The sequence below is a fragment of the Cervus elaphus genome, chromosome 33 (assembly GCF_910594005.1).
Source record: "Cervus elaphus chromosome 33, mCerEla1.1, whole genome shotgun sequence".
NCBI lineage: Eukaryota > Metazoa > Chordata > Mammalia > Artiodactyla > Cervidae > Cervus > Cervus elaphus.
In genome coordinates this window covers 72,155,306-72,167,708 of record NC_057847.1, presented here as the reverse complement: position 1 = coordinate 72,167,708, position 12,403 = coordinate 72,155,306, and the positions used below count along the sequence as shown (strand labels likewise).

The 12,403-nt window shown below is 36.3% G+C and overlaps 1 protein-coding gene across 3 annotated transcripts in view; it reads right to left on the bottom strand.

The window, feature by feature from the left end:
- PTPN4 (protein tyrosine phosphatase non-receptor type 4) overlaps positions 1–12,403 on the bottom strand; it is a 189,355-nt gene that overhangs the window by 149,901 nt on the left and 27,051 nt on the right. For 2 of the 3 annotated variants that reach the window (XM_043894708.1, XM_043894710.1), the window contains exon 2: positions 5,380–5,534. In XM_043894708.1, the coding sequence (XP_043750643.1) occupies positions 5,380–5,517 (138 nt within the window). In that variant the 5' untranslated portion in view covers positions 5,518–5,534. Of the gene's footprint in view, positions 1–5,379; positions 5,535–7,014; positions 7,035–12,403 lie in introns of those variants that run through there. The other variant, XM_043894709.1, reaches the window with a different exon arrangement.

Below are 12,403 nucleotides of genomic sequence, written 5' to 3'. Positions count from 1 at the left end.
TCCATTTAGGTATGTCTATCATTCTTATGCTCCTTTTGCTTCCAATTTCAATCAGCAGCCACCTGCTAATTCTACATCTATAATTATGTTTGTACAATGGATTTGGGAAGAATATACAATAGAGAAAAGATAATCTCTTCAACAAGTAGTGCTGGAAAACTGGAAAGCTACACACAGAACAATAAATTTAGAACACTTCTTCACACACATACAAAAATAAACTCAAAGTCAGTTTAAAGACTTAAATGTTAGACACGACACCATAAAATTCCCAGAAGAGAATGCAGGCAAAATACTCTTTGATGTAAATTATTGCAATAATTTTTTAGCTCAGTCTCCCCCAAAGCAAAAGAAATAAAAGCAAAAATAAATAGTATCTAATTAAACTTGAAAGCTTTTGCACAGCAAAGGAAACTATCGACAAAATGAAGACAACTTATAGAACGGAAAAAATATTTGCAAATGATGACTGAAAAGGGATTAATATCTAAAATATACAAATAGCTCTTATAACTCAATATCATAAAAACAAACATTCCAATCAAAAAATGGGCAAAAGACTTCAACATTTTCCCAAAGAAGACATACAGATGACTAGTAAGCCCATGAAAAGATGCTCAATATAGTTAATTATTAAAGCAACACATATCAAAACCACAATGAGGGATCACCTCAGAATTTTCAGAAAGGCCATCATCAAAGTCTACAAGTAACAAATACTGAAGAGGATGTAGAGAAAAGGGAAACCTCACACACTGTTGGTAGGAATGTAAATTGATGCAGTCACTATTGAAAACAGTATAGTGGTTCCTCAGAAAACTAAAAATAGAATTACAATATGATCCAACAATTCTACTCCTGGGTATATATCTGGAAAAAGCAAAAACAGTAATTTGAAGATACATGCACCACAATGTTCACAGAAGCACAATTTACAACAAACAGCTAGCCAAGACAAAGAATCCAACCAAGTGCCCATCAACAGATGAATGAATAAGATGTGGCACATATACATAATGGAATATTACTCAGCCATAAAAAAGGATGCATTATTGCCATTTGCAGCAATCTGGATGGACCTAGGTATTATCATACCAAGTAAGCAGAAAGAGAAAGACAAATGCTATAAATCACTCTTCAGTGGAATCTGAAAAATAATACAAATGAATATATATGCAAACAGATACAGAAAACAGACATGTGGTTATCAAAGGGAAGGGACAAATTAGGGGTATGGAATTAACAAACTACTATACCTAGAACAGATATGCCACAAGGATTTACAGTACAGCATAGGGAATTACACCCAGTATCTTATAATAACCTATAAAAGAATATAATCAACAACAAAAATGAATCACTACACTGTACACCAGAAACAACATAATTTTATAAATCAATTGTATCAATACTTCAATAAAAAAATTATCAGTTATTCTTTATTGAGTACATAAGAGATACATAACAAAGAAAACAAAAAGAAAACTGAGGGAACAATGCTATGTGGACAAAAACGAAAAAAACCGAGCATAAAACCTCCCTGCCTAAGTCATGTTTCGTCTTTAAATACTGCTACCTATGAAGTGCCTCAGAACTGTGCATTGAATCATGTGTGCTAAATAAATGACCATACATTTTGAGTATCGTTTCAGTTTTTCCCAAATATAACTATATATATCAATTTTACATACATACACATATAAAATAAATATATAAAACCCAGAAAACAATTTAAATGATATAAAAGGTAGACAGTAAAAATTAAATCTCCCTCTTATCTCTGACCTCTAATATGTCAGTCATCTTTCAAGTAGGAAGGGAGACAATTGTGGGAGAACATTCTTAAGAACATGCGAAGGCGAACACAGGTATAGTCGTGTGAAGAGAATGTGTTAGATGGAAGCCTCCCACCAGATGGACACACTGGCAGATTATACTTTCCCCAAAGAGTCTACAGCAGTTGTCTCACCCCACGTGATCTTTTAGAACCTTGCTACTTTCCATCAACTGACAGTCTATTTCCCTTTCCTTGATCCCAAGTGTGACTTTGTGATAGTCTTGACAAATGGAATATGGTGGAGCTGACATTATGTGCCTTTCAAGGCCAGATGAGAAAAGGTAATGTGGCCACATCCTGGTGCTCTCTCTAAGGATGCTTACTTTTAGAAGTCAGTCACTGTGCTATGAAGAAGCTCAGGACACAGAGAGGTCACATACAGGTGACCATCTAAGGTCTGAGGTAAGTGTTATACGAGTGAGCTAGACTTCAAACAATTTTAGCCTCTAGCCTTTGAGTCTTCCAGCTGAAGTCCAACATACGCAGCAGCGGGTATAAATCATCTTTGTTGGACCCCTGACTCACAGAATTCCTGAGGATAGTAAACACGCCGTGAAGTTCTGGGGTAATTTCTTGCACAGTCCTAATATTTGCAACAGGCTGGTTCTACAGAAACCCTCCTTGTCACACAGGTTACTGCTAAATATCTCTACCAAAGGAAAAATAAAAACAAAAATTAGGGGAAAATCATCATAGACTGAAATCAATCCATGTATAATACGGATTCAGTTCAGTTCAGTCACTCAGTCTTATTCGACTCTGAGACCCCATGAACTGCAGCATGCCAGTCCTGTCCATCACCAACTTCCGAAGCTTTTTCAAACTCATGTCCCTTGAGTCAGTGATGCAATCCAACCGTGTCATCCTCTATCATCCCCTTCTCTTCCTGCCTTCAATCTTTCCCAGCATCAGGGTCTTTTCTAGTGAGTCAGGGCTACGCATCAGGTGGCCAAAGTATTGGAACTTCAGCATCAGTCCTTCCAAAGAGTATTCAGGACTAATTTCCTTTAGGATTGACTGGTTGGATCTCCTTGCAGACTCTCAAGAGTCTTCTCCAACACCACAGTTCAAAAGCATCAATTCTAAGGTGCTCAGCTTTCTTTATGGTCCAACTCTCACATCTATACATGACTACTGGAAAAACCATAGCTTTGACAAGACAGACCTTGGTCAGTAAATAACGTCTCTGCTTTTATAGTACAGATACTATATATTTTAAAGTCTCTAATAGAAATATGTTTTTGGTAAATTGATGATAATTTAGGGCATGACGGAGACAGATCTGTAGGCCAGCTACAGTAAAATGAATGGCCATGAAAACAGAACTTGAACCTGAAGCAACAATAATGAGCTTACGTCCACACAAAGAGAACTAATAAAGTTCCATCAACTCCTTTAGCACAACATTTTCTCTCAGAAAAATATAAAGGAAAAACTTTGATGAGATGAGTATCAGATGAAAAAAAAAGCAGGCTTTGGCAACAAGGAATATTTTACCTATGATATAAAAATCTTCAGGGAAAGTAATGGCTCCAACAACTAAGATGTTACACTCACTCATAACCTCCAAACGAAACTGAGTGGTTCTCCTTTCCAGTGAAGAGATGCTGGAGAATCTAGGAACTGTCCACAATGGGGATTTCTAAGACTTAGAGGTACATAATGGACATGAAAGAATAACTAGCAAAGTTAAAGCTCTCCTACTAGTGTGCAGGCTATCATGAACCACTGCATAGACTGTAAGTTGCATAACAAGAGAACTGTTCACATAGATTAAAATATGCAGCATCAATAATAAAAGTGCAAAGCAACTCTGACACTCTGAATGAATCCAGTCCTGACACCAAGAGGAATAAATATATTACATATCCAACAGTCAATTTTTCATACTGTTTCTCCTAAGTTTTCTGATGTCCTAAATTAATGACAGAGAAAGTTCCTAGTAACATACTCAACTCTATTAGAAATGATATTTAAGTATATAAAACATATTAAAAAGATCTAAATATAAACATATATAAAATAAATATACCAAACATATGTCTTCCTGAAAGAATAAGTAGATAGCATGCTGATTACTATATTGAAAAATACAAAACTATATCAACTAAAGTATACAACAAGAAAATTATGTCAGATAGGAAATGTAACATAAACACAGTATGTGGTGAGAACATTTAACATTCATTCTCTTAGCAACTTTCAAGCATGTAACACAGTACTGTTACCATTAGACCCCATGTTGTACATTAGCTCCCCAAAACTTACTTATCTGATAACTGGAAGCTTAACCCACATCTCCCCATCTTCCCCATCTCTTGGCCCTGCCAAAACTATTCTGAGTTCAGGTTTTTTTCAGATTCCACATATAAGTAAAATCACACCGTATTTGCCTTTCTCTGTCTGACTGATCTCACTTAGCATAAGGTCTATGCATGCTGTTACAAAAGGGAGGAATTCTGAAGATTAATATTCTATATTATGTAAAGATTTCAAAGTCTGGAAATACCTGGGTAACACAGCAGGAAGCAGATCAAAGTGTTATCCTGGAGATGTGGAAATGAGGAATTCCAGTTTGAACATGGACTATGTATTAGGTACTACTGTTTTCATAATGTTAAATTTTAGGATGTGATAATGGTATAGCAGTAATTTATGAGATTCTTAGGCTGCCTTTCTTGGTGGCTCAGATGGTAAGCAATGTGCCTGCCACGTAGGCGACCCAGGTTCCAACCCTGGGTCGGGAAGATCCCCTGAAGAAGGGAGTGGCAACCCACTCCAGTATTCTGCCTGGAGAATTCCACGGACAGAGGAGCCTGGCAAGCCTGATGGGCTGTAGTCCATGGGGTCACAGAGTAGGACTCGACTGAATGATAAACACAATAGGCTCCTGAAACACAGGTAAAGTGTATCACCTACTTTCAGAAGGCTAGGAAAATACAGACAGAAAAAGAAAGATGAAATGAGCAAAATGTTAACAACAGGTCAATCCAGGAAAATGGTAGGTGGGTATTCATAATACTATTCTTTCACCTTTCTATAGGTTTGAAATCATTTAAATTAAAAAAAAAAAAGAGGAATGCCTTTGTCATACTTTCAAACACATTTATAAAAACCTCAGCGGTAAAAAATCTGCCTCCAACGGAAGAGACACAGGAGACGCAGGTTCAATCCATGAGTCAGGAAGATGCCCTAGAAGAGGAAATGGCAACCCACTCCAGTATTCTTGCTGCAAGAATTTCATGGACAAAGGAGCCTCACAGGCTACAGTCAGACACAATTGAACACACACACACGCATGCACCCACATACTAATGATGTGCTCCACTAATAATCCACTGCTGGCTTGTCAACCTCTTAATAGACCCAATTTGAATTTAGAATGTGTATTTGATAGTTACAAACCCAAACTAACAAGACTTTCCTCACTGAATAAGGCTTTTCAAACTGTACCATAATTAAACAATTTTAGCTTTAAAACTTACAATAAATTCAGGTTTATAACCAAAATATCAAAATTTAAAAAGACATAAAATACTTACATTAACTTTGAAAGCTTGTACAGTGTTATCCAGGAGAAGGATGTTGCAAACCACCTCTGTATGCTGTCTATCTCGGGCCAACTCTGATGCTCGTACATTGTAGGTTCTGCCAGCAGGCAATCGGAAACGTGAGGTCATTACTGTCCACACAAGGTCTAAGTTGGAAAAAAAAATTAAATAAAGGGATAGTTGAAGATACAAATTATTTATATAAAAATATACAAAGTTATTACATAGTTTTCAACAAACAGTTAAAAAGTAGTTACAAATTTTGAAACACCTGGATAGGAATTGTAGGTATAAAAGAAGACACCATCTCTAGCTCATCATCTAAACTAAAATTACAATTGCCTGGAGGAGGAGCTTTATTTTGAACTGTCCATTAAGAAGACAATAAACAAATTGTTGAGGAAGCTATATTCCAACTCAAAATACATAAATTCAGGCATAGTCAAAAAGGAGGAAGGAGAATATGCTACCCCAGGCAACTGGCCACTACTCACTGGCACAAGCATTAAAAAGACACTGTAGGATGACAACAGGAGGGAAGGTTATTTGACTCGGAGGGGCTTTCCTTTTATTTAAGCTTATGATTTGGGGGGAAAATGGGAGTTTATTAGTTGGGATTTTTTAAATATAACTATACCCTTCATCTTAACTATCCTCAATTCAAACTAATTCTAATAGAACTATTCTTAGGAAAACAAAAGCAAATTAGAAATCTTAAGACTACAGATCTTTGCTTCTCAATTTTTTAACTTAACAGGGAATAAAGACTGCCTACCAAAAAAACCCAAAAACCTGGTATCGTATCATTTTTGGCATGTTATGATGTTAAAAGACAGTGAAATGTAGCTTTGAAGTTCTGAAAGAAAATCATATGAAACAGAATTATATTCCCTCAAAATTAGCATTCATGTGAAAGAATAAAGCTAAAGCCATTTTCAGACATTCAAAAATTTGCAGTTTAAAATCCATAAAACTTCCCTCTTTCAAAAGACAAATGGATAAAGGAAACAAACTACACTACAAATAAACACAACTCTATAAAATTCTTAAATGTGAGTATGCAATAAGTACTAAGAAATTTAATAAGTAAAAATTAATAGTAAAAAGAAATTGCAATTCAAATCGATGGTATTCAATAACTGCTGTTGACATCATACTGCTCATGTCAAAATGATTAAAGCTAGGAGTAAATGTCAATGTTTTCTATGGATAAAAATTGTATAGAGGAAAATAGCTTTAGCACATTGACAGAGAGGAGCTAGCCAAGTAAAATTCACAATTAAAAGACAGTGACTGGCAGTGATTTCCAGTTCCACATGTAAAGAGCTCGGAAGTCCTCATTGTGTCCTAACAAGTAAAAAAAGGCAAAACAGACTGGAAAATCAGCAGCTGTTCCTAGATCCGTAAGAGAGGACACAGGGCAAACTGCAGATTGGAGAGAGAGGTAAAAACAGAGAGTCACAGCTTATGGGAGCAGAGATTTGAAGCAGAAACTGCCACAGAAACCAGCACGCAGATAGGAAAGACTGGATTCAGCTGAGGAATTGTTTGAGGCTCAATGTGGATAATTTTAAAAGTTAAAAACTTCAGAGGGTGGGAGTGGGGGGCAGTCATACCAGGACTCACACAATATTGTGAGAGACAGCTCCAGCAGCAGTGTGAAGGCTAGTGTGCACTGTCAAGGATAGTGCACGCTTGGAGGCGGCAGAGTTGGCTTGGACAAGACACGGCACTTGAATATCAGGGAGAGTGCAGCCACTGCTGACCCCGATGGAGACAGCTGACGGGGCGCGGTCTTGAGCTCCGAGCGGCAGACGACTTGGCCCATACCAGCCACTCTGCTCTAGTGTTGTTCCCCTTGGGGACGACAGTCCCATTGCTGAGAGGGGAGAGAGAACACACTTAAAGGGAACAGAACCACCTTGGACCCAGACTTCAGGGCTTTTGCTCCAGCATGTTAGGACGTGACTCTGCCCAAGAGAGCAGTGACAACCACTCAGCACAGCTCTGGCTCAAACCTGGGAACAGCTCCAGCACCTTCATCTCCCGTCTCTCCTCCTACCAGGATGACAGCTGTGAGTCCACCCCGAGCGAACATGTGACCGTGCTCACTTCCGATCCAGCTCTCCTACCAAAGTCACAGGGTATCTGCAGAGTGTATAGGGACACTCCCACGTAAATATACTCCTTCAAGACCAGGACAGATAATGTGCTTCACCCAATTCCACAGACACAGAGAGTTTACCAAAATGAGAAGAGAGAAATTTGCCTCAAATGAAAGACCACGAGAAAAAACCCTGGAAAAGAAGAAGAAAAAAAACTAATGAAAGAAATAATTTACCAGATAAAGCATTCATAGTAAGAATGCTGCCTGAAACTGGGAAAAGAATAAATGAACACAGTAAGAAATCTTACAAGGAACCAGAAAATATAAAGAAGAATCAGTCAGAGCTGAAGAACACAATAACTGAAATGAAAAATACACTAGACGGAAATTAACAGCAGACCAGGTGATACAGAAAAAAGCATAAGCACTCTGAAAGATAGAATAATGGAAATCACTCAATTAGAGGAGCAAAAACAAAAACAATTTTTTTTAAAAATGAGGAAGGAACTTCTAAGACATTATTAAGTATATGCTATCCACATTATAGAGGTCCTGAAGAAGAGAGAGAAAAAAAGGTTGAAAATATTTGATGAAGTTATGGTTGAAGAATTTTTGAACCTGAAGAAGGAAACAGATATCTAGGTACAGGAAGCACAGAATCCCAAAAAGAGAAAACCAGAGAGACCAAGACATATTGTAAGTAAAATGGCAAAAGTTAAAGACAAAGAGGATTCTAAAGACAGCTAGAGAAAAACAGAGTCACATACAAAGGAACCCCCAATAAGGTTTTAAGTCGATTTTTCAGCAGAAATTCTGCCTGCCAGGAGGGAGTAGCATGGTATATTTAAAGTGCAGAAAGGGGAATATACACAACCCACCATACTCTACCCAGCAAGATCATCACTTAGAACTGAAGAAGAGAAAAGCGAAAACTAAGAGAATTCATCAATACTAAATCAATTCTAAAAGAAGTGGTAAAGGGCCTTCTCTAAGTGAAAAAGATAAAGCTACAAGAAGAATTTATAGGACAGGAAAAACCCCACTAGAAAAGCCAAATATATAGTAAAGGTTGTGGATCAACTATTTAAATAAGTTATTATAAAGGTTAAAAGACAAAAATTATGAAATCAACCATAACTGCAAAGAACTGTTTAGGGATAAATATGATCATGTAAAATATGAACTCAAAAACACAAAATGTAGGGAAAGGGAGTTAAAAATGTAGATATTCTAGAATGTGTCTGAACTTCTATAACTATCAGTTTAAAACAAGTAGATATAGTTGTATGTCAACACATATGAATCCCATGGTAACCATAAGTCAAAAACCTACAATAGATATAGGAAATTAGAATGAAAGGAAAACACAAGCATACCACTAAATAAAATCAAATCACAATGGAAGAAATTATACTAAGAAGAACAGAGAATAACAACTTGCAGAAAACAAATAACAAAAATGTCAAGAAAAGTATTTATCTAACAATAATCATTTTAAATGTCAACTGAATAAAACTCCAATCAAAAGACATAAGGGGTTGGATAGACCTAGAGAGTGAAGTAAGGCAGGAAGACTGACCTACAGAGTGAAGGTCACTGATAAGTCAAAGAGAAAAACAAATATAGTATATTAAGGCATATACATGGAATCTATAAAAAATGGTATAGATGACCTTGGCTGCAAATTAGAAATAAACTCACAGACATAGAGAACAAATATATAGATGCCAAGGGGGAAAGGGGTGGGATGGGAGGAATCGGGAGATGTGTAAAGTAGATAACTGATGGGAACATACGGCACAGCACAGGCAACTCTACTTAAAGCACCACAGAGTCCTAAATGGGAGGGAAATGCAAAAGGGAGTTGATATATGTATATGTATGGCTGATTCATTCTGCTATGCAGTTGACACTAACATGACAATGCAAAGCAACTATAATGCAATACAAACTACTTTAAATTTTAAAAAAAAGGAAAAAAAGGTAAGGTGACTGATTAGATTAAAATGACCCATCTACACGCTGCTTATGAGACTCACTTCAGAGCTAATGACACACAAAGACTGAAAGTGAGGGAATGGCAAAACGTATCCCAACCAAATGAAATGAAAAGAAAGCTGGGGGAACTAGGCTTTAAAATAATCTATAACAAAAGACAAAGAAGGGTATTACATAACAATAAACAGATCAAGTGGATGGAACATTTGTAAACATATATGCACTGGTATAGAACACCTAAAAGCAAATATTAACAGACATAAATGGAGAAACTGACAATTTAATACAATAATAGTAGAGAATATTAACACCCAATTTGCATCAATGGACAGATCAACCAGTCAGAAAATCAATAAGTAAACAGTCATCTTAAATGACACATTAGACCAGACTTAGTAGATATCTATAGGATATTTCATCTGAAAATAGTGGAATACATATTATTTTCAAGTACACATGGAACATTCTCCATGACAGATCATATTCTAGGCCACAAAACAAGTCCCAACAAATTTAAGAGGACAGAAATTATAGGAAGCATTTTTTCTGACCAAAACAATATTAAACTACAAATCAGAGGGGGAAAAAAATGGGAAAACACAAACAAGTGGAGACTAAACAACATGTTATTAAAAAAAAAACTACTGGGTCAATGAAGACGTCAAAGAGGAAATCAGAAAATACCTGGAGATGAATAAAAATAAAAACACAACTTTCCAAAATCTACGGCACCCAGGAAAAACAATTCTAAGAAGGAAGTTTAGGGATACCCCAAGAAACAAAAAAAAACCTCAAATAAACAACCTAAGTTACTTATAAAAAGAGCAAAATCCAAAGATAGCAGAAGGAAGGAAATAATAAGGATCACAGGAAATAAATAAATGTAGACCAAAATAAAAATCAATAAAAGACATCAATGAAACCGAGCATCAGGTTTTTTTATTTTTTATTTTTTGAAAAGATAAAATTGCTAAGTCTTTAGTCAGGCTCACCAAGAAAAAGAGAGCCTAAATAAATAAGAACTGAAACAGGAAAAATTACAACTGACCTCAGAGATACCAAAAAAACATAAGAAAACACTACAGATATTTATATGCCAACAAATTGGACCACCTAGAAGAAATGGATAAATTTCTAAATACAATACAATTTCTAAAAACATACAATCTTCCAAGACTGAATCAATCCAAACATACTAATCACTAGTAGTGAAACAATTAGTTTAAAAACTCCCAGCAAACAAAAGCCCAGGATTGAATGGATTCACAGGAACTCTACCAAACATAGAAGAACAACTAATCCCTGCTGCTGCTGTTGCTTCTGCTAAGTCGCTTCAGTCGTGTTCGACTCTGCAACCCCATAAACGGCAACCCACCAGGCTCCCCCATCCCTGGGATTCTCCAGGCAAAAACACTGGAGTGGGTTGCCATCTCCTTCTCCAATGCATGAAAGTGAAAAGTGAAAGTGAAGTCGCTCAGTCCCATCCCCCATGGACTGCAGCCTACCAGGCTCCTCTGTCCATGGGATTTTCCAGGCAAGAGTACTAATCCATAGCCATCTCAAAATATCCCAAAAAATTGAAGAGAAGGGAATACTCCCAAATTTATTCCACAAGGATACCATTACCCTGATACCAAAACCAGACAAAGACACTACCAAAAAAAAAAAAAATTACAGGCCAATATCTCTGGTGAATATAGATACAAGAATCTTCAACAAAATATTAGCAAACAGAATTTAACAATACATAAAAAGGATCATATACCATGATCAAGTGGGACTCACTCCAGGGATGCAATGATGGCTCAATTCCCACAAATCAATCAATGTAATACATTAACAAAAAGAAGGGGGGGGGGGGGGCGGAAATCACACGATCATCTACAGATACAGAAAGAGCATCTGACAAAATTGAACATCCACTTATGATAAAAACTAATCAAAGTTGGTATAGAGGGAATACACTTCAACATAATAAAGGCTATTTATGACAAACCCATAGCTAACAAATTCATTGATGAGGATTCTGTGATTAAGAGATACCAACTACTGTATATAAATAGATAGGCAGCAAGGATAGATAATTATACTCATAATATTGTAATAACCTATAATGAAGTATACTCTGCAAATATACTGAATCACTCTGCTCTACACTTGAAACACAATACTGTAAATCAACTATACTTCCATTAACATTTTTTCCAAAAAAAGTAATTTATATATATTTGTTATCTTTGTCCACTATTAGAACCTAGAAGTAAAAATATCCCAGTAACACTGAACATACCTACTGCCTATGTACTACTCCACACTAAACCAGGCTTTCTGGGGAGAAATGGCTGATTCCAGAGCTGGAGCAAAGAAAATACAAGGTCAGGCTAAAATATCAGTATTTGGTGCCAGTAAATAAAGAAGTCCTCAAAACCTGATGGGAAAAAATGAAAAACCATGAGAGGAAACTAAAAGGGGCTGACACCAGTCAAATGAGACAACGTGTTTCAAAATAAATAATATGAATAGATAACACTCTGAATAACACAAGAACACACAGGTTTAAACTGATACTAATTTTTTTAAGTGAGGGAGGAAAAAAACTCTTCTTACTAGAATAATGTCAAATGACAAATGTAGAATAATGCAAAAAGAAAACTGCCATTTACAACTACCATAACTGATTCAGGCAAGAATCATCAATGAATAATAAAATCACTGGGTGTATTGAGGAACAAGATACACATATAATCTCAAAGTATTTTCCCACTGATTACTTATTAATTACAAAGGGGGAAATGTATCTTTACCATGCAGAAATCTGTCAAATCCCACCTTCATCCAATGATCAAATTTATTCTCACCAAAATTACTGTCACAGGCACCACGTCACACACTGAGAACACAGCACCTATG